A 20,791-nucleotide genomic window follows, 5' to 3' on the forward strand; every position below is an offset into this window, starting at 1 on the left:
TTATTGCTGTTAATTAAACCCATTGTTTAATTCCAAGACTTGCTTCAGTTCTCATTCTGCCACACCAGACATTTCTAAAACTTTTGATTTTGTTTTTCATAGGAAAACAGTCAAAATGTTTGGTGACCTTACTGAAACCTTCACCTTTCTTTATTTTCAGATAGTGTGTGATGAGCACAGGTGAGCTGGTCATGTGGCAGCTTGTTTTGCGTCTCATTGTTTGGCTGCTAAATAAGGACAAAGAAACAACTAAGGGGTCTAGGTCAAGTTATTTAAAACTAATAATTAGCAGCAAAAAATGGTCAATAATTAGGAAGATTGTAAGAATGAAAACTTCTAGTCACTGCAGCCCTCAAAGACTGGAGTTTGACACCCTTGCATTAGATTGTACATATAGATCAGTGACTTAGAAGACCATTGACTGATTGCCCATTGAATTTGGTTTGGTTTGTGTAGTTTTTTAAAAAAGTTCCAGAAGCCTGGAATGAAATCCCAACCAGATAACTCTCTCTGTATAATTGGCAATTTTACCCCATACTATGTCACGAAGCACAGACAAATCCATGTCAACATTTAGAAGATGGCTCATCTTCTCAAAAGTATGAAGGAAGAGGGCAGGCAAGCAATTAAACTAGCCCTGTCAGATCCTCATGCTTTCCTGAAGTACTGGTCAATGTTCTTCACGGAAGGTCTGCACTAATATAGAAAACAAATAGGTTACAAATATAAACTCACCATCAAAGTGAAAGAAATGATTGTGTTGGTTAAGTCGAGGCCTGGCATCAGTACTAGGAACCGTACCAATGTTGTCCTCCAAATTCTCTCGCTGCTGCTCATCTCTTGCTCTGCTGTTTTCATTTATATTGAGGGACATTCTGCAAGTTGGACAAGAAGTATCTTGCTCCAGCCAGGAACGCAAGCAAGAGCTGTTAAATAGATCAAAAATATTTTATACACAGATTAGTTTTATGCAAACAAAAGAACCAACGGCAAAAAAGAGCTATTGGTTTGACTGAGATAATAATCATAGAAAAGCATAAAAAAGTCTGTGTTAGTACAAACTACACTAGCCACTGGTAACGGTAATTGACAAAAATCACACTCTTAATATCAGACTGGACACTGTGGTCTCTTACAATTTCAAATCTAAATGAAAAATATGGTTCTACACATATTTATTATGCTACATGACTGTTCGATACAGATGGAACATACAGTGAAATCAAAAATACCTTTTTAAAATGCAACATTTTCAAAACAATGTTTCTTTTTATTTTTGCAAAAGAAAGTAAATTGTAATTAATTATGCCAAACCTTCAGCGGAAACCGTATACTATGCTTTCACTTACTGAACTATAACATACTCTTAACAAAAAACTCCTTACTTGTGAAAAAGGTGTCCACATGGGAGCTTGCGGGCTGCCTGCATGGAATCCCAGCAGATAGCACAGTCATCATTGTTAACAGCCAACTCTTCAGGTGTTGCCACTGCAAACCTTTTTGAATAGACAAGAGGAAAATGATTGAATACTTACTGATGGTTACAAATTGTGTAAGAAGTGCTCTTTAAATAGTCATAATATATTTTTTCATTCAAAATCAGAAACTGATTAATGGAGATAAATCTTTAAAGTCAGACCCAAGAACAGACTATCAGAAAATTAAAATTTTCTAAGTAAAAAGAATCAATTATTAAATATATAAAGAACAATCAATCACCGATTTAAAAAAAAAAAATCTGGATGAGGCCAGCATACTACTTCATATTTAAAACATGCAACACCACTGAAGTTTATTTTCATAATTTAGACAACTTCATAAGGCAAAGTTATTAAAATGTGATTAATATATTTTTTTTATAAATATTTGGACTTTTATTTTTTTGCCCTAACTTTGAACAAATAATAAACCAATTCCCCTGTAACTAGGTCAACAGTAAAGACATTGTAATAGCTTAATATAAGAATAAAATGTATTCAAAAGTCTTTTTTTTTCCTTCAAATTTGTAAATACACAAATGAAAATTGTGAACTTCTGAGCTGTGTTTGGCTGTTGTTGTTATGGATTTTAAAAGATTAAAGCAGAATAATTAGCATTCAGCAAAATCCTAATTGGACCTTAAGACTAATAAGTGCAAGCGGTCCACACGTGAACTATTTGTTGTCAAGTTACAGTGTCCACAAAGTTATCATACATACACACAACATGGATACAAACATACATATTTCCAAAAATGTTCAAGACATATTCTTGGGATATCAAAATGTTTTTCTTTTGGAAACTTTGTTTCTTAAAAATAGTATTTATTTCTTATTGGAAATATGGACAAAACAAAACAATTCATTGAAACATTTCCTGGCTAAACACTTATTACTTATTTGTAATATTAGCAAAACCCATTTATTACTGTAAAAAGCATTAAAAAAGTATTTGTTCAGATAAATCCTAAATGTATATTTTGCTCATTATATACAGTACATGTAAATTCTCATCTCTGTCTTGTTTCCAATGTGAGATAAACAGCACAGCCACCTTTTTGCTGATCTTTAGTAAAAGTGAAGTGGTTCTAAAAAATGTGTGGCTTTTAGCCTACCACCAGGAAACTATAGGAGCATTTCCCACATAAGCTTGAAATCTTAAATGTGGAATGAACCCAAGACCTTAATTTCCATACATCTGTTTTCATTTTCTTACATATGTTCTGGTTGATCACTTAGTAGAGTTTCAACTTACCTTATAAGGTTATATATGGACATACTGCACAGATCATATATAAAAAGACAAGTGCTTCTTGCTAAAATTTTCTTCAAACTTTTAGAAAAACACCTTTCATGTACCTACTTATGTTATATATTGATTTCAATAATATTACTCAATTTATTCAAGACAAACTGTTTGAAATAAATATAAAGTTGTCCAATTAGGTACCAACTCTACACTCTGAAATGCACTTTCTGAAAATGTAGCATCTTGTGCACCAAAATTACTAACCGCAAGTAAAGGAATTGATTCATGTGCTCTCACTAGTCTATGCAGTTTACAACACTTCAGCCCTTATTTTAATCTTATTTGCTATCTAGACATTCGGCCAAATACTAAACACTAGACATTATTTTCCATCTTAGCATACAAGAAAACCAATTTCTAAAGCATGCAACATTCATACTTATCCCACTTACTGATATATTAATTCAGTACCTAAAACTAGCAATACTGTGTACACTGTGGTCCCCGGCTGGGACGCCCAGGAGGACGAACGGAGGGCTTGTACCTCCTCCAGACCGCGAGGGGGCGTCTGTCCTGGTTATGTTGGGGGCCTCGGGTAAAGGGCTTGGAAGCCCAGCCCTGTAGGGACCCGTGGCCACCACCGGACGGCGCCCCGATGCCGGTATATCCCGTGTGGTCCAAGGAGGACCAGAGGAGGGCTTGTGCCTCCTCCAGACCGAGAGGGGGCGTCCGTCCTGGTTATGCTGGAGGCCTCGGGTAGAGGGCTTGGAAGCCCAGCCCTGTAGGGACCCGTGGCCACCGCCAGGCAGCGCCCCAGTGCCTGATTATCCCGGGAGCCCGGCACTTCCGCCACACCAGGAAGTGCCGGGGGGAAGACTTTGGAGGACACCCGGAGAGCTGCCGGGAGGACAGCTGGCACTTCCGCCACGCTGGGGCGTGGCCAAGGGAAGAATGCTGGGAACACCTTGTGCTCGTCCGGGAATCATATATAAGGGGCCACCTCCCTTCAGTGAGCAGTGGATGTCGGGTCGAAGTGGACAGAGCTGGAGAGAGGACTGGAGGCGGCCAGGAAAGAAAGGCACAGAGACTGTGAGCCCTGGACTTTGGGGAATCGGTGCAAGAGGCACTGGGGTTTTGGGTTGCACGTAATTTGTAAATAGTGTAAATAAATAGTGTGTGGTGGAACTATGTTGTCCGTCTGTGTGTGTCCGGGTCAAAGTACACAACACATTTTTCATTTCAAAATTAGATAATGTAAACTGTTTCATGCAATTATGATCGATTTCAGTACATAAAGTGCTCCTATACCAGCTATTCTTTTTTTGCACCTTGCATCTTAGTCAATTCATGCAAACATTTTTGCTTTGTTTTTTCAAAGGGTACATTCACTTAAGTCGCATTTCATATTTGGAATGCAAATGCCCGTAGTTCCAATAAATTCCAAAAAAGTCACCAAAGAACTGCTAAATATTATTCATTAGGTAAATGAGGTTCAGTCAAAAGGAATAATGGTCATCCAAACCAATGATCTGACATAATTGGCATTATAGGGTTAAATAAACGTAGCTTTGCTCATTCATGTACCCTCTAGATGTACAAATATAGACCAACTGTCAACTTCACCATTTTAAGAATCTGTAACAACTATAACTTTAAACTTTCTATAACTAAGAAGATGTAAAATATTCAACCCACCTTGCCTCCATATTTCCAAGCACTCTAAGGTAATTCTTGTGGCGGCGAATTCGGCGCTGAACCTCATGGAAAAGATACCGAAGCTGCATGAAAATCACCAAACTTGCCATGGAAAGCCAGATATTCCCAAAAAGCTAAATATGCAGGGATAAGAAACGCAATCTTACTTATAAAATGGATATAAAGCAGGGCAAAAGTGTATAAATCAGTGCATAATTATATTCAAGTTTAATACTTGCTCAAAACCTAACTTAATTACTTGATAGCAACCAATTATATCCTTCATTATTTGCAAATGGGATGACTCCCCCAAACAAGCACAGGGGAGATGATTAATTGTAGATTTAAAATAGAACGTGGCAGTATTGAAGTCTAATTGTTTTACTGTCTTGAAGCAGGATGGACGCCTTTAGCACAAACAAAGTATGCTTCATTTGTGCTATGCTAAAATGCAAAAGCAGCAAATCTTCAAATAATTACCATGTATAAAAACAAATATTCTACTTCTAAGGTCAGACTGCAGCAACTTATACTAGCAAGGAAAAACTGTGGTGATCAGCAGTCAAAGTAAAACCACATATAGGGTGTGCCTGATTGACAGAAGATATGTGTTAATTAATGTGATTGATAGCAAGGCATTTGAACTTTAAGGTTACCGCTTATTTACTACAAAATCCACAAAAAAATTAAGGATTAAATCTAAATTTTGTAAAAAATAAAAATTATTGAATTATATTTTAAGAGCTATATCTTGAAAGGGCTTTGACATGACACTTCCAACTGGGATGCTTGCATTTGTCATGTAGTTCTCTATCCTGCGACTTGCCTTTCTAGCAAGCAGTATTCTTGTCTTATCATACATTTCCTAAACTACTGGTAGTTAATTTGTGTCTTAGAAGTAACAGAAAACTATTAGCTATCTTCCTGCAAGGTATATAAATATGAAAATAATTTGTCAACTGCTTATATACAGTCATTACACAAAAAACTACACTTCTATGGACAAATGCCATTTAATTAATTATTTCAGCAAAATTGATTAAGATGATCTAATTTTTAAAAATGCTATAAAAAAAATATATATATATTTTGCACCTTTTTATACTACTTAGCAACAAATGCATACAATTAAAATCAGGTGCACCTGTACTGGTAAGAATAAGAGCCCTGGTCTTACATAAACATCAAGCTTTATATAGAAATCAGAAATGGTGGTGTGGCTTACTCAGCTTTTCATAAAGTACACTTTTTCACATCTGTGTAAAAAGCATTAAAGCAAACTGTTCCCATCCATGGGGTCCAGCAAAACAAAATTAAAGTTATCATCTTCTTAATAAGAGACAGAGTGCATTCTTGAGGTCATAAAATAACCAATTTCCTCCTTAAAATCTAACTGGCTAGTTGTAGATAACAGAGGAGGTCAAAAGCAAAATAAGAGTACTTACCAACATATGAATATGGTGCATAAGATCAAGAGACAACAATGTGAGCTCCATGATAAAATCTGTGTAGTAAACATAGGTTCCTTTGCTTTCCCAAGTGCCCTCATGATTAAGGTCCCACAAATGGATAGTATAACTGAAAAAATACAATGAATGGTATAAAATTATAAAACAAAAAAATAATTTAATTCAATAAGCCATAGTTCTCACTGCTTATAAAAAATGACTGTCTTTAACATTGGATGGCTGGATCACATTCTGAGGACCACCAGCAGGTAGAAGTCATTGATGAACCATGGAAGGAACACCAGTCTATTGCAGGCCTCACGGAGATTAACCACACCACCATTTTGAAGGAAAGGAGGAAGGTGCTTTTCAAGAGGAAATGGGCATGGTGGTCCCATTCTCCTACTTATAAAAGTAAAATGTTAGAATAAATATTCAAAGCAGAGCTTTCTGATATGCACATGGCTGTTCTGGTAATTTGTACAGTTGCTTATTTTACCACATTGCCACTATAGGTCCTTATACACTTACATTTAAAACACATCTATGACACAGACTGGTGTTAGGTTCTTGCATATGTCAGCTTTACTACTAGGCTGCATTTTTTTTCCTGCCACTTGTTAAGTAAAGGGGATGCGTGTACCTTAGGATTAATCTTTCAAGTGCATGTAGTAATTACTCATTACACCTGCCTGAAATGAAGTTTGAGACCTGCAGACAACACTATTGTAGAGTTGCTTTTAAAGGAAATGTCTTCTTGTCCAAAAAACAAAAAAATGATGTGCCTCTACATATAGCTGTGATTTTTAGTAGTAAAATATTGGAGAACAATATTTTCTTAGGATTTTTTTTTTCTTATAAGATGTAAGAACCATATGTTGCTGAAACAAATGTATATGGTCTTTCCTCAAATGTACACAGGTGGGGGCAGGAATACAAGAAAAAATTCTATTTAGAACAAAATCTACAGGAATTATTTGCTTAAAATAAACAAATATCTGATTGAAAGAACACAATGATCAGACGGCTAGCATCTGAGGCCCAAAGTTTACAAACTTTGCCTAAAGACTTTCACACTTAATGTTTCACAACTTCAGACATGTAACATCATCATATAATTCCCTGTGTTAAAAAGTAAATACCCTAATTGACTTATTTCCATAACAGGTAATGTCAAATTAATAGCCAAGAGACAGATTATTTTTAGCCTTTATTTAATGTAACAGATTTTCAGTGGGTCAAAAGTTTATACACATCAAGCTGCATTCCCGTTTACACAGCCTGGAAGATTACATACATTGATACAATGACTTTTATAAAAAACACTGATGGGGGAAATTGTCTTAATTTACTTTTTTGGGAGTGCACCTGCGGCTGTCTTTAAAGACCTCCCTTTAGAGCCAGTGCCTTTGATACAATGGGAGAATCCGAGCAACTCAGCCAAGATCTGGTTGGGGGATTTGGACCTCCACATGACAGCTTCCTATCTAGGGACCATACAGACACTGCAGTATTCAGGAAGGAGTCATAACTTAACTCCCAAGGATGAACAAACATTGCTGCAAAATATTCAGCCAATTCCCAAAAAAAACAACAACAAAGAAACCAGTAAAGGAGTTGTAGGTATCAGGTACCAAACAAACTACATCCACCATTAAAAGATTCTTTTCATTGCCATGGCATAAACAGCTGCTACTAAAGGAAGATGCCCCTACTACAACACAGACACAGGTGATTATTCAATAGTATTTTATAAGGAAAGACTTGAGTTTCTTGTCATTGTAAACTTGGAATGAATCAATATTGAATCATCATAATAACACTGCCAAATACTACTATATGTGCAGAGTTGCAGCCATGTGTACGACAACAAAACTACTGTGTCGCAAACTAAAACGACTGCACACGATTCCATCTCCACCCTATCCCTAAACCATCCATTTCAATGCTCAGTGCAGGTGCTTTCCATAGTGGTAGAGGGGCTATGTTATTCACAATCCACAAACCCAGGCAATGGTATCATTTTTCATCAATGTTTTAACATGAGAAAGTGATGATGTGAACTTTTAAGACATCACATAGCCTTACTTCCAGCAGGACAATAATGCTAAGCATAGTTCTAAGATTCTGACATAGTGGCTTAAAGATAACAAGGTGAACGTACTGAAGTAGCCATCACAAAGCCTGACCTGAATCCCACTGAACTAACTGAAAGAGTGTCCAAGAAAAAAGAACCACAAACCTAACTGGCTTATACCAGTTCTGTCAAGAGGAATGGGTAAAACTTTGTGACACTTATTGACAGAAGCGTGTGAGAAGCTAACTTAATTATTCGATTCAAGTTAAGCAATTAAAAGGCAATGCCACAAAACACTTTAAAAAGTATTACTTCAACTTCTCAATAGTAAAATAAAGTCTGAAATAAATCTCTCACTTAGCTATTACAGTAACAACACCACTTATGAAGTAGATATCCTAATTGACTTAACACAGGCAAAGTATAATAAATAATACACAAGAAGGTTTTTGACATCAACTGTTCATTCATTAATATAGATCAATGTTCTATCTATTTATTTTTGCAGGGCAAAATTTCCTGGGTTAATTCCATTCAAAACTATTAGTCTTTTATTTTTTTTTTTTTTTTTTTTTATTTAATTTTATTACAATCAATACATAGCAATCAAGTTTTTACAAAAAAAAAAAATTATGCTAAGAACAGATCGATCCCCACCCTTGAGAGAGAGAGCAAGCCAAACGGTGTAAAATTTAAGGCTTGTAAAAATACCTAAATCAACAAATTCTCTGTGCTTTATAAAATCATTTCAAAATATTACTGATTAGATCCTGCCATGTTTTGAAAAAGTCTGCACAGATCCTCTAACTGAGTATTTGATTTTTCCAATTTTAAATAATATAACACATCAGTTTCCCACTGACTTAAAAGAGGAGAGTTTGGGTTCTTCCAGTTTATCAGAATAAGTCTGCGTGCCAACAGTGTAGTGAATGCAATCACAATTTGTTTGTCTTTCTCCACTTTAAGACCCTCTGGAAGAACCCCAAACACAGCTGTTAATGGGTTAGGAGGGATTGTGAGTCCAAGACTGTCTGAGAGGTAATTAAAAATTTTTGTCCAGAATAATGTTAATTTGGAGCAGGCCCAGAACATGTGACCTAGTGAGGCTGGGGCTTGGTTGCAACGTCGCAGGTTGGATCATGCCCTGGAAACATTTTGAGAGTTTTAGTCGAGACAGATGTGCTCGATATATAATTTTGAGTTGTATAATTGTATGCTTTGCGCATATGGAGCTTGAGTGAATTCTCTGCATTGCTACTTTCCACTCCTTTTCTGATATATTAATTGAGAGGTCATTTTCCCAGTGTCCTCTTGGATCTTTGAAAGGAAGGGATTGTAAAAGGATTTTATATATTGTAGAGATGGAGTCTAACTCCTTGAAATTGAGCAATAATTTTTCCAGCGTGGATGAGGGTGCAAGATGAGGAAAATCTGGAAGGTTCTGTTTAACAAAGTTCCTGATTTGAAGATAGTGAAAGAAATTTGTAGCTGGAATGTTAAATTTGGAATGTAATTGTTCATAGGATGCAAAGACGTTGTCTATATAAAGATCTCTAAGCAAGTTAATTCCAAATTTTTCCAGATATTAAAACTGCATATGTTTGTGAGGGTTGAAAGAGGTGGTTCTTTTGCAGGGTGCCACAGAAAGAAGCTTCTCCGTCTTAAAATGCTTTCTACATTGGTTCCAGATTCTAAGTGAGTGGAGCACAATTGGGTTATTAGTGTATTGCCGATAACGTGTGTTTATTGGAGCACAAAGCAAGGAATACAAAGAAGTACTGCAGGATTTTACTTCTATTGCGGTCCATGCCTGTGTATGTTCTTCTATTTGTGTCCAGGTTCTTATCGACTGTATATTTGCCCAGTAATAAAACTGGAAGTTAGGTAGAGCCATGCCGCCTTCTGCCTTTTGTCTTTGTAGGGTCGCTCTTTTGATGCGTGGATGTTTAGAATTCCAAATAAATGAGGTTATTGTTGAATCTAATTGCTTAAAGAACGATTTATTAATGTATATTGGTATGTTTTGAAATAAAAAGGAGCTTAGGAAGAATATTCATCTTAACAGTGTTAATTCTTCCAGCTAGTGTGAGATGAAGGGTTGACCATCTATGCAAGTCTTGTTTAATTTTTTCCATGCAGACACGAAATTTTGTTGATAAAGAGCTTTATGTTTACTTGTGATGTTTACCCCGAGGTATTTAAACTGTTCTGCAATGATAAAAGGAAGGGTGTCTAATCTAATATTATATGCTTGCGAATTCACGGAAAGAGTACACTTTTATTCAGATTAATTCTGAGACCAGAGAGCTTTTGAAATTCTGTGAGTGCTGCTAAGACTGCAGGCACAGAATTTTCTGGGTCCGATATATACAGTACCATGTCATCTGCATATAATGAGATTTTCTGTTCCAGTCCTTCTCTGCTAATCCCCTTTATCTGATCAGTATTTCGACAATGTATTGCCAGTGGTTCAATGGCAATTGCAAACAGCAGTGGTGACAAAGGGCATCCTTGTCTTGTGCCACGCTCTAGTTTAAAGTAGTCTGAGCAAATGTTATTGATGCAAACTGAAGCTTCTGGGTTAGTATACAGTAATTTAATCCATGCACAAATGTTGGGCCAAACCCAAACTTCTCCAAAATAGTAAAAGGTATTTCCATTCAATCATGTCGAATGCTTTTTCTGCATCCAATGATAATAATATTTCTGGGGTGTTTGATTTAGTTGGTGAGTATATTACATTAAACAGGCGTCGAAGATTTGAAGATAAGTGTCGGCCCCTAATAAATCCAGTTTGGTCTTGTGATATTACTGAGGGGAGCACTTTCTCCATCCTTCTAGCTATGATTTTAGAGAGTATTTTAACGTCGTTATTCAGAAGTGAAATTGGTCTGTATGATGCACATTGTAATAAGTCCTTATTTTGTTTTGGGAAGACAGTGATTAGTGCTTGGCGAAAGGTTTGTGGAAGAGATTGGTTATCTCTGGCTTCTGTAAATGTTGCTAATAGGAGGGAGCTAGCTGAGCGGAGAATTTCTTGTAAAACTCTGCAGGGTAGCCGTCAGGGCCTGCTGCTTTTCCACCTTGGAGTGACTTTATAGCATCCAGTAATTCTGATAATGACAGAGGTTTATCGAGCTCCTCCACACTAATAGCGTCAATTTGTGGTATCTGTAATTTATCCAGAAATGCATTAGATTGTATATTGTCTTCTTTAAACTCAGTAGTATATAGGGATTTATAGTAGTCTCTAAAAGTGTACATTATATTTTTGTGTTCGATGATTTTATCTCCGTTCGTGTTAGTAATTACCGAGATTGCGTATGCACATCTTGCTTGTGAATTTGTTGCGCTAAAAGCTTATTAGCTTTCTCTCCATGTTCATAATGATGATGTCTGGATTTGTAAATTAGTTGTTCGGTTTCTTTAGTTGTCAAGAGGTTTAATTCTGAATGTAGAGCCTGCCTCCTCTTATGTAGAGTCTCGCTTGGTAGTCTGGCATGTTCTTCATCTATTTTAGTAATTTCGCTTTTTATCTCTGCTACTTTCCCACAGAAATAAATCCGAAGCGAAGAAAGATATGAGATAATCTGTCCTCTTAAAACTATTAGTCTTTTAGCATTCTTTTAACTGTTTCACTCAGATTGAGAAATTAATGTTTCGGGTACTCTGTTCACAGAGACTCACATAAAGGAAGACAACACTGAAAAGTGGTCAAATAATATTCAGGGATTACAGATCTTGGAAGTTCAATGTAAATCTATTGAGAATTCAAGGTTGAAATTGTGACCTTGTCACAATAGTTTCCCCACATGTGAATATATAAACTATGGTACAGGTAGAACGTTGAAAACTGAAACATTTTATATTTAGAGTTGGCCTAAAATCTTGCATCATTTACAGTAACTATTAAATGAACATATGCAAGCTTTCGAGGCAACTCAGGCCCCTTCTTCAGGCAAGATGTAGAGAATATTGCTTGCACGTTAAGACAGAAATGCATGATTTAGCTCATCTGAATTAATATAAAAGAATATCTTTTTAAAGCACTTTGAAACAACTTAAGCATGTAACTCTGTATACTATAGGTTGACAATATTAGGCTGGAAATTACTTTTTTTTTTAATTTATTTATTAATTTTATTACAATCAATACATAGCAATCAAGTTTTTACAAAAAAAAAAAAGAATTATGCTAAGAACAGATCGATCCCCACCCTTGAGAGAGAGAGCAAGCCAAACGGTGTAAAATTTAAGGCTTTTAAAAATACCTAAATCAACAAATTCTCTGTGCTTTATAAAATCATTTCAAAATATTACTGATTAGATCCTGCCATGTTTTGAAAAAAGTCTGCACAGATCCTCTAACTGAGTATTTGATTTTTTCCAATTTTAAATAATATAACACATCAGTTTCCCACTGACTTAAAAGAGGAGAGTTTGGGTTCTTCCAGTTTATCAGAATAAGTCTGCGTGCCAACAGTGTAGTGAATGTAATCACAATTTGTTTGTCTTTCTCCACTTTAAGACCCTCTGGAAGAACCCCAAACACAGCTGTTAATGGGTTAGGAGAGATTGTGAGTCCAAGACTGTCTGAGAGGTAATTAAAAATTTTTGTCCAGAATAATGTTAATTTGGAGCAGGCCCAGAACATGTGACCTAGTGAGGCTGGGGCTTGGTTGCAACGTTCGCAGGTTGGATCATGCCCTGGAAACATTTTGGAGAGTTTTAGTGAGACAGATGTGCTCGATATATAATTTTGAGTTGTATAATTGTATGCTTTGCGCATATGGAGCTTGAGTGAATTCTCTGCATTGCTACTTTCCACTCCTTTTCTGATATATTAATTGAGAGGTCATTTTCCCAGTGTCCTCTTGGATCTTTGAAAGGAAGGGATTGTAAAAGGATTTTATATATTGTAGAGATGGAGTCTAACTCCTTGAAATTGAGCAATAATTTTTTATTACTTTTTTATAAACATTTTATAAACAACTACCTAAAGTACACTTTGAAGACAAGTCATAGAATAATTTAAAAATATTGCTATCTATTGCCCTACATGTACTTTCATCGCCTCTCCTCTGTATTCACATGTGCCAGAACCTCTCTTCACTGACGCTCTTTTTCTCAAGCATGTTCCTTTAAAGCCTGCTTCTCACACTGCCATTATTTTTGAGGAGCCCTTCTCGCTACTTTCCATCCTTGAAGGGGACTCTTGCAGCATTCACTTTTATTCCTCCTGGTAAGTCTCACATTCGTACTTCCTCTATCGTCACATCGCCAAAGCCAAACTGACCAATCACACAAAAGACACACTGATCAAGCAGTGGGACTGGACACACAGACCTCAGGGTTTTATTATATAGTAGATGTGAGAAAAAAAAAAAATCAGCAAAACACAACAACTGATAAATACACCATGTAATCCGATTAAAAATTGATTTCTTGCTTCATAACAAAGATGTTCAAACATTATATATAGTACTTACCGCAAGATGACGTGACCTGTACGAACTGTGACCAACAAGCACTAAAAAAAACAAAGAGAGGTTAATACCAAAAAGTAAAGTGATGAATAAAATATATTCCATCATTATTTGCACACTGCTTTATTTCAAAATAACTACTGAATAAGTTTCTTCATTAAACTGGCTTAAGAAATCATGCCTTAAAAGTAGTCATAAAAGAAATGTCAGGAATAGCATATATAAAATAAACATCACTTTTTATTTATTTTTACAGCATCTCTCTCTGCTTAAACTCTCATGAATTTACTAAACCCACTTTTTCAATTACAAATTCACATAAGCATGTACATTTTATAATGGTTAGGTTGGGCAACAGTCAGTAAGTAGACTTAGCTGTATGTGAAACACCAGTTTACTACAATGGACCGTCGTGAAATTAAGCTAACTTTTTTATGTATGAGGAAACCAGTGTGCCCAACGAAATACCGAATTAGACCCAAGATAACTCTGCAAACATGCTTAGTGAATTCTTCTTTAGTTGCTGCTTGCTGTTTTAATATTGTGCGAGCAAAAATGATCGAACATGTCACTTACTTTGCAAAAAACAATAAATAAAAAAAAAAAAAAAAAAAAAAACACACTTCTTTGTCAGTGTTATGTTACATCATTATTGTGAGCCTCTCCCAGTGTTCACTGTGTTAACTGCAAGTGGAGGAACTGTACTGGCAGAGTTTAAGCACTCAGATGTTTTCTGTTTCAACATTTCAGCTTGTTAATAATAAAACTTAACAGGCAGTTCACACAAAGTGGCACATTGTGAGTTACAACACACAAGCATCGGAGGTTAACTGAATTCAAAGCCAGAGTTCACTAGTATGGCGTGTGTGGAAATACCAGTTACAATGGGATAATTTAAATACACATGCCATTGCATTCACCTTCATTTTTGTAATCAAGATCAATTACCTTTTCCTGCAATTGCAAGACAAAAGTAACTGAACAAAGTGGAAACCGCTGCAGGTAATAAACTGAGATCGAGATGAATGAATGAGTCACGACATACAAAGCTGGTGTGGCCAAAACGGTTGTTCCTCTATAAATTGCAATTTAAGTGAAATTGATAAACGTACAAAGCCTCAAAGGTGCAAGGCAAAAATAAATACATAAATAATCTATCCGAATTATGAATCCATTTGAACAGATTATTTTTTATTTCAGTAAGAAGCATTTGCCTATCGGGCATGTTTTATTATGCAAGGCTTTTTGGTTGGTGGTCTTCGATTCCAAAGCATTTTTTCTTTCATTATTTAAAACACTCACACAGATCCCCACCTTCTCGCCCTGCCCCGTCCCACCTCTGTGGCTACAGAAGTTGGAGCAGGAGAGGACAAGGGCAGGATGCTGTAGACAGATTGGTGCTTCTGTTACACAAATTGAAGTTTTCTCAGTAGAATTTTGTAATTGTTTTATTTTTTTATATCTTTGTGCAATATTGGACAGAACTGCTCTCATTACAATAGTTTTGTTGATCTTTTGTGTAAATTCTCTATGCCACTTTGAAATGATTTACTTTTGTGTGCACGGTTTGATCTCAGTAATTTCAAATGTTTGATTTTAAGTGATTTTAATGTTTTTGTGATATTTTACTTCAGTTTAAAGTAAATAAATTAGACCCGCTTTCCTTAACTGTTGTTTCCATTAATCTCATTAGTAAGCTACAAATAATATCCTATTTAAGACCAAGCTAGCCATTTACAAAAACATTTTGAAAGGATGCAAAATATCATCCAATTATCGTTATTTCAAAGTCCCAGAAAATATTGACATAAATTACTGCCAATATCACCCACCTAAGCTGCTTATAGCATAATCATAGAAAGTAAAAACACTGTGGATGTCTACAAGATGATAAAAAGATTACATTTTCACTACTTTAAAAAAAAAAAACAACAAAAAACCAGCAAGTCAACTAAGAGGGAGACAGCATTGAGGAAAATTGCTGGAAACCTGTCCATACTTCACACCTCACTAGCTGAGCTGTGTGAACAATGGATGGTATGAGAAATCATAGCATTACTCTTTTTGAGGCACCTGTAGCTTAAGCTTCCAAATTGCTTTTAAATGTTTTGAGGCACTCTGAAATGAAACACCTTGTATGGTATACTGGAAAACCGTTAACAGTTTTAATCTCTATTCTTGACTCTTGCTAATGTATTTCCAGTTGATACCATCAACAACCAGTTTATACTATCAACCTGCTGTCATAATTTAAAAGGCAAACTATCAGACAACTAATCTTGATCTTGTCTAAAATACCATCGGGCCTTGACTGAATATGTACATTTACTTTTGAAAGTAACACAGTTTGCCTTTTTATTCCCCCATTACATTTTAGTAGACCACATCACATTTTGATGCTGCCTATGTCAGCATTGACATACAGCTTATGGTGTAGACTGCAGATCTTTAATAAAAAAGTATTTTTTTATTTTTTTTAAATATTAGATGAGAGATAGAAAGGTTGTGTTCTTACCTCTGCAGCCATGAAAGCTACAGTGTGCATTCCGTGGAAGTATCCAACCACTCCACAAACAACTGCCAATCCACAACATGACAAAAGCATAGACACAAGTAAGGACAGCACTCGAATATGACTGCTCACTGGTGTTGTAGGAGAAAAGGACAGCTGCATAAAAGAATAAAAACATAAAAATGTTTCTTCATCTTCTATGAAAAGATTAAAATAACAGAAATATATATATATATATATATATATATATATATATATATATATATATATATATATATATATATATATATATATATATATATATAGTGTATACATTTGTACATACTTGTCAGAAAAATTATTAACAAACCATGGCTAAATCAAAAAGGATACGGCTATTCCAAAATGCTGGTACAATCGTTATATGACGAACATTATCTAAAACCAAATATATGCATTGAGCATTGTAAAATGCAATTTTCAACACAAAAAGATAATTTCAAAATAAATATTGTCTTTGTACAAAATAACCACATATCCTTGGTAATAAAGTCCATTGCACATAACGGATGACTGTAACAGATGATGGATGAAGATGCAGTTGTGACCTGCTGTGTTGGCTACTTTGAGCAGCTGTTTAAAGCTGATCCACCAGCTAGCATGTTGCTTATCTCTTGGTTCATGGTTCTTGAGGATGATCCTCCAATTAGCTGTGAACCACATCAATCTCAATGAGATTGCACATGCGGTGAACCAACTGAGGGTAGGGAAGGCTATAGGGATCTGCGGTGTCAGGGGTGAACTTCTCCAGGCTGGTGGTAAGGCTGTCCTCCTGGCATTGCAAGCAATCTTTGTTTTCATTTGGGAGACAGACATCATCCCAACTGAGATGAAAAAAGGACTTGTCCTCCCTATCTGTAAAGGGTGATCGCCTGGATTGCAGCAACAACAGGGGGAGAGCACTGCTCTCTGTGCTGGGTGAGGTCCTTGCTAGGATCAATAGGATCCATGATCACTTGCTCATGTACCAAGGACTGGAGCAGTCTGGTTTTACACTCAGGAGGTCTACCATCGACTGCATCCTGCCATTGAGGGTTCTCATCAAGTGCAATGTGAATATCAGCAGCTTCTTTGCAGCCTTTTTTGATTTTCGTAAAGTGTAAAACTCAGTTGATTGAGCTGCCCTATGGAACATCCTGAGCCCAGAGTTGCTGGATATCATGGCCGGCCTGTACACTGGTACTGTAAGTGTTGTGTAGGGTGGAGGCAGAACCTCTGCATTTTTACCATTTGATTCTGGGGTTTGTCAGGGGTGTGTTCTTGTTCCTACCTTGCTTGCATGGACTGGGTGTTGGGCAGGGTTGTGGAGTCAGGGGGCAGTGGGGCATCCATTGGTGAAGAAAGATTCACTGATCTTGAGAGAATGTCAACCTTTTCGAGAGGTTTATCTACCTCAGCAGCAACATTCATGTCTCTAACTATGAAGTTAGTATACATTGGGAGAGTATGGGGGTGGTCATGAGATTGCTGGAAAGGTGTGTGTGGCGCTCCCAATATCTTTGCAAAAGAACGGAGGACCAAGTCTTTAGAGTCCTTGTGTTTCTTGTTTTGTTATATGGTTGCGAGACATGGACGCTATAATGAAGACTGGACTCCTCTACTGTGTCTCTTCAGGGAATCCTTGGGTACCACTGATTTGACTTTGTCTCGAATGAGCAGTTGTTCTCAGAGTCTCGAATGAGGCGCATTACCTACATTGTAAGGGAGTATCCACTAAAGTACTACAGCCATGTGGCACAATTCCCGAAAGGTGACCTGGCTCGCAAGATCCTCATTGTTGAGGAACCGATTACAGTTGGACCAGGCCAAGAGAATACACATGTAACATCTGGCTGTGGCAAATAAATGGTCATTGGACTGGACCGGACCGGACCAGGTGTCTGCCTAGGATGTTACCCACCCACTATCCCGAGGTGTTTCATCGTGTGGTGGGTGATACTAACTTCTTGATTAACTGTAGCAGTGGTCAGCATAGAAATAAATTATTTCATATAAAAAATTGAATCTTTATAAAGCACGAAATGATAAAAATGTCTGAATGTACAACTAAACTTTGTTTTATTTTTGCATTTAAAATAGTGGAAGCAAGCATGCCAGCTTGGTGGAAAAGGGGTTTTATAAATCTAATTCAAATTCTAAGCATGCCTCATCTTCTATAAAACAAGAGTGTAATAGCTTAGGTTAATGCTTCAAGATCTTGTAAGGTTTGTTCCTATTTATGTGTTAACTTTAGGTTTAACAGTAATAACAGTTCTAATACTTTAGTGTATAGCACACTCTTATTTTGATGTACAACTTTAATAGACTAAGGCCTGCAATTTTTAAACAGAGAGATAATAAAATTTATTTCATACTGATAAGTGTTTTACTATAAAATAAACATTAGCAGGCTTGGCAGCCAAGGGTAATCAGGGAACCTTTACACCACACAAGCTGTTCTGAAACATAGAATTTTTTACATGTAGCTCTTACTTTTCAATTCAGTCTTCCTCTTAAATAAAGAAACAATAACATCTATGTCAAAATAACCCAAATAAAATTATAACTTCATAAAAATGGTGAAATGGCCAGTCAGTGAAACAGTTTCTTCTGTGTGTGTGTGTGTGTGTGTGTGTGTGTATGTTTTGTAATCTGAAAAAACTAAGAAACTGCCCGAGATGCTCCTGTATTTAACCTAAATATGTATAAGAAAATAAAAAAGGTCAAACTATACTAAATAAATGAATATAAAATTATGCATGTTAATCACTAGAAACAAGTTTGAAAAAAAAAAAAAGGAAAAAATCTAATACAAAATTAGTTAAATGACAATAAATGAGAAACTTCAATCTTTAAATATGAATTTTTAAAACCTGCATATAATAAAGCAGTGAAATATTTAAAAAGATTGTGTTGAATAATGGTATTTTTATGAAGGAAAAACTGAAGAAAAAAAATACATGAACTATTTTCAAATTGTTACCACAGAACAAACAAAACAGTTCAGTAACAGTTAAGCTTAAGCAAACCTCCAAATGTATGCAGCAGACTAAAACTCAATTAGTGATTTACAAAAATAGAGTAGTTGCTGTCATAATATACAACTGCAACTTCCTGAAATCAACTCCCCCAAAATGTAGCACAGGCATCATGGGATTAGTTTAAATAAATCACTTTAAAATAAAAGCTTCACTCAAATGAAAAATCTAGAAAAAAACATTTTCTGTGTATTCACTTTTCAGTAACTATACAGTATCCATTCATTTTCGGAATCCACTTTATTAGTTTCACTGGAAACAATCTTGTCAAAATCAGTTTTAAAAAAAACAAAACAAAAAAAACCTGCATTTTACACTGGTTCTTCATACACCCAGTTTGAAGACAATTAAATACAAACAAATGTTGGGAATATACAGGTGCATCTCAATTAATTAGAATATCTTCGAAAAATTAATTTATTTCAGTAATTCAGTTCAAAAAGTGAAACTCAAACATAGATTCATTACACACAGAGTGATATATTTCAAGTGTTTATTTCTTTTCATTTTGCGGATTATGGCTTATAGCTAATGAAAACCCAAAATTCAGTATCTCAGAAAATTAGAATATTGTGAAAAAGTTCTCAATATTTTAGACTCATGGTCACACTCCACTCAGGTAATTAACCAAAAACACCTCAAAAAGGTGTCCTGATCCTTTAAATGGTCTCTCACTCTGGTTCAGTAGGCAACACAATCATGGGGAAGACTACTGACTTGACAGTTGTCCAGAAGACAGTCATTGACACCCTCCACAAGCAGGGTAAGCCACAAAAGGTCATTGCTAAAGAAGCTCGCTCTTCACATAGTGCTGTACCCAAGCATATTAATGGAAAGTTGAGTGGAAGGAAAAAATGTGGCAGAAAAAGGTGCACCATCAATAGGGATAACCACAGCCCATTCAAGAATTTGGGGGATATTCACAAGGACTGGACTGTGGCTGGAGTTGGTGCTTCAAGAGCCACTACACACAGACGTATCTGGGACATTGTTTACAGCTGTCGCATTCCTTGTGTCAAGCCACTCCTGAACCAGAGACAGCGTCAGAAGTGTCTTACCTGGGCTAAGGTGAAAACGAACTGGACTGTTGCTCTGTGGTCCAAAGTCCTCTTTTCAGATGAAAGTAAATTTTATATTTCATTTGGAAATCAAGGTCCTAGAGTCTGGAGGAAGAGTGGAGAAGCACAGAATCCAGGTTGCTTGAGGTCCATTGTTAAGTTTCCACAGTCAGTAATGAACAGCCATATCATCGGCTGGTGTTGGTCTACTGTGTTTTATCAAGTCCAAAGACAGCACAGCCGTCTACCAGGAAATTTTAGAGCACTTCATGCTTCTCTCTGCTGACAAGCTTTATGGAGATGCTGATTTTGTTTTCCAGCAGGACTTTGGCACCTGCCCATACTTTTCAGTAGGCCAACATTTCTGTATTAAAAATCTTTTTTTTTTTTTTTAAATTGGTATTTTCTGAGATACTGAATTCTGAGTTTTCATTACCAGCAAGCCAGCAAAATAAAAAGAAATACACTTGAAATAAATCAATCTATATGAGTTTCACTTTTTGAATTGAATTACCGAAATAAATTAACTTAATTTACTGAGATACACCTGTAGAAGGAAAATAAAGTATCTGGAAAGACCTCTGACAAACAATGAAAGTATATGAGAATTCCACATATATTTACCAGAAATAGAACACATTACCTAGGGTTGTAAGGTGGAATGTCAATCTACTGTATATCATCCTTTTGTGATATACTTCTAAATTAAATAAACAAATAATTTAAATATGA

General features: G+C 36.0%; 1 protein-coding gene across 2 annotated transcripts in view; it reads right to left on the reverse strand.

The window, feature by feature from the left end:
* Positions 1–20,791, reverse strand: part of LOC120535230 (E3 ubiquitin-protein ligase AMFR-like) — a 55,560-nt gene that overhangs the window by 18,530 nt on the left and 16,239 nt on the right. For both annotated transcript variants that reach the window (XM_039762937.1, XM_039762936.1), the window contains exons 4-9: positions 15,949–16,101; positions 13,437–13,477; positions 5,868–6,000; positions 4,423–4,556; positions 1,386–1,496; positions 736–926 (exon numbers count right to left, since the gene is read on the reverse strand). In XM_039762937.1, coding sequence (XP_039618871.1) covers positions 736–926; positions 1,386–1,496; positions 4,423–4,556; positions 5,868–6,000; positions 13,437–13,477; positions 15,949–16,101 — 763 coding nt within the window. The remainder of the gene's footprint in view (positions 1–735; positions 927–1,385; positions 1,497–4,422; positions 4,557–5,867; positions 6,001–13,436; positions 13,478–15,948; positions 16,102–20,791) is intronic.

This window comes from Polypterus senegalus, chromosome 9 (assembly GCF_016835505.1).
Source record: "Polypterus senegalus isolate Bchr_013 chromosome 9, ASM1683550v1, whole genome shotgun sequence".
NCBI classification, from domain to species: domain Eukaryota; kingdom Metazoa; phylum Chordata; class Cladistia; order Polypteriformes; family Polypteridae; genus Polypterus; species Polypterus senegalus.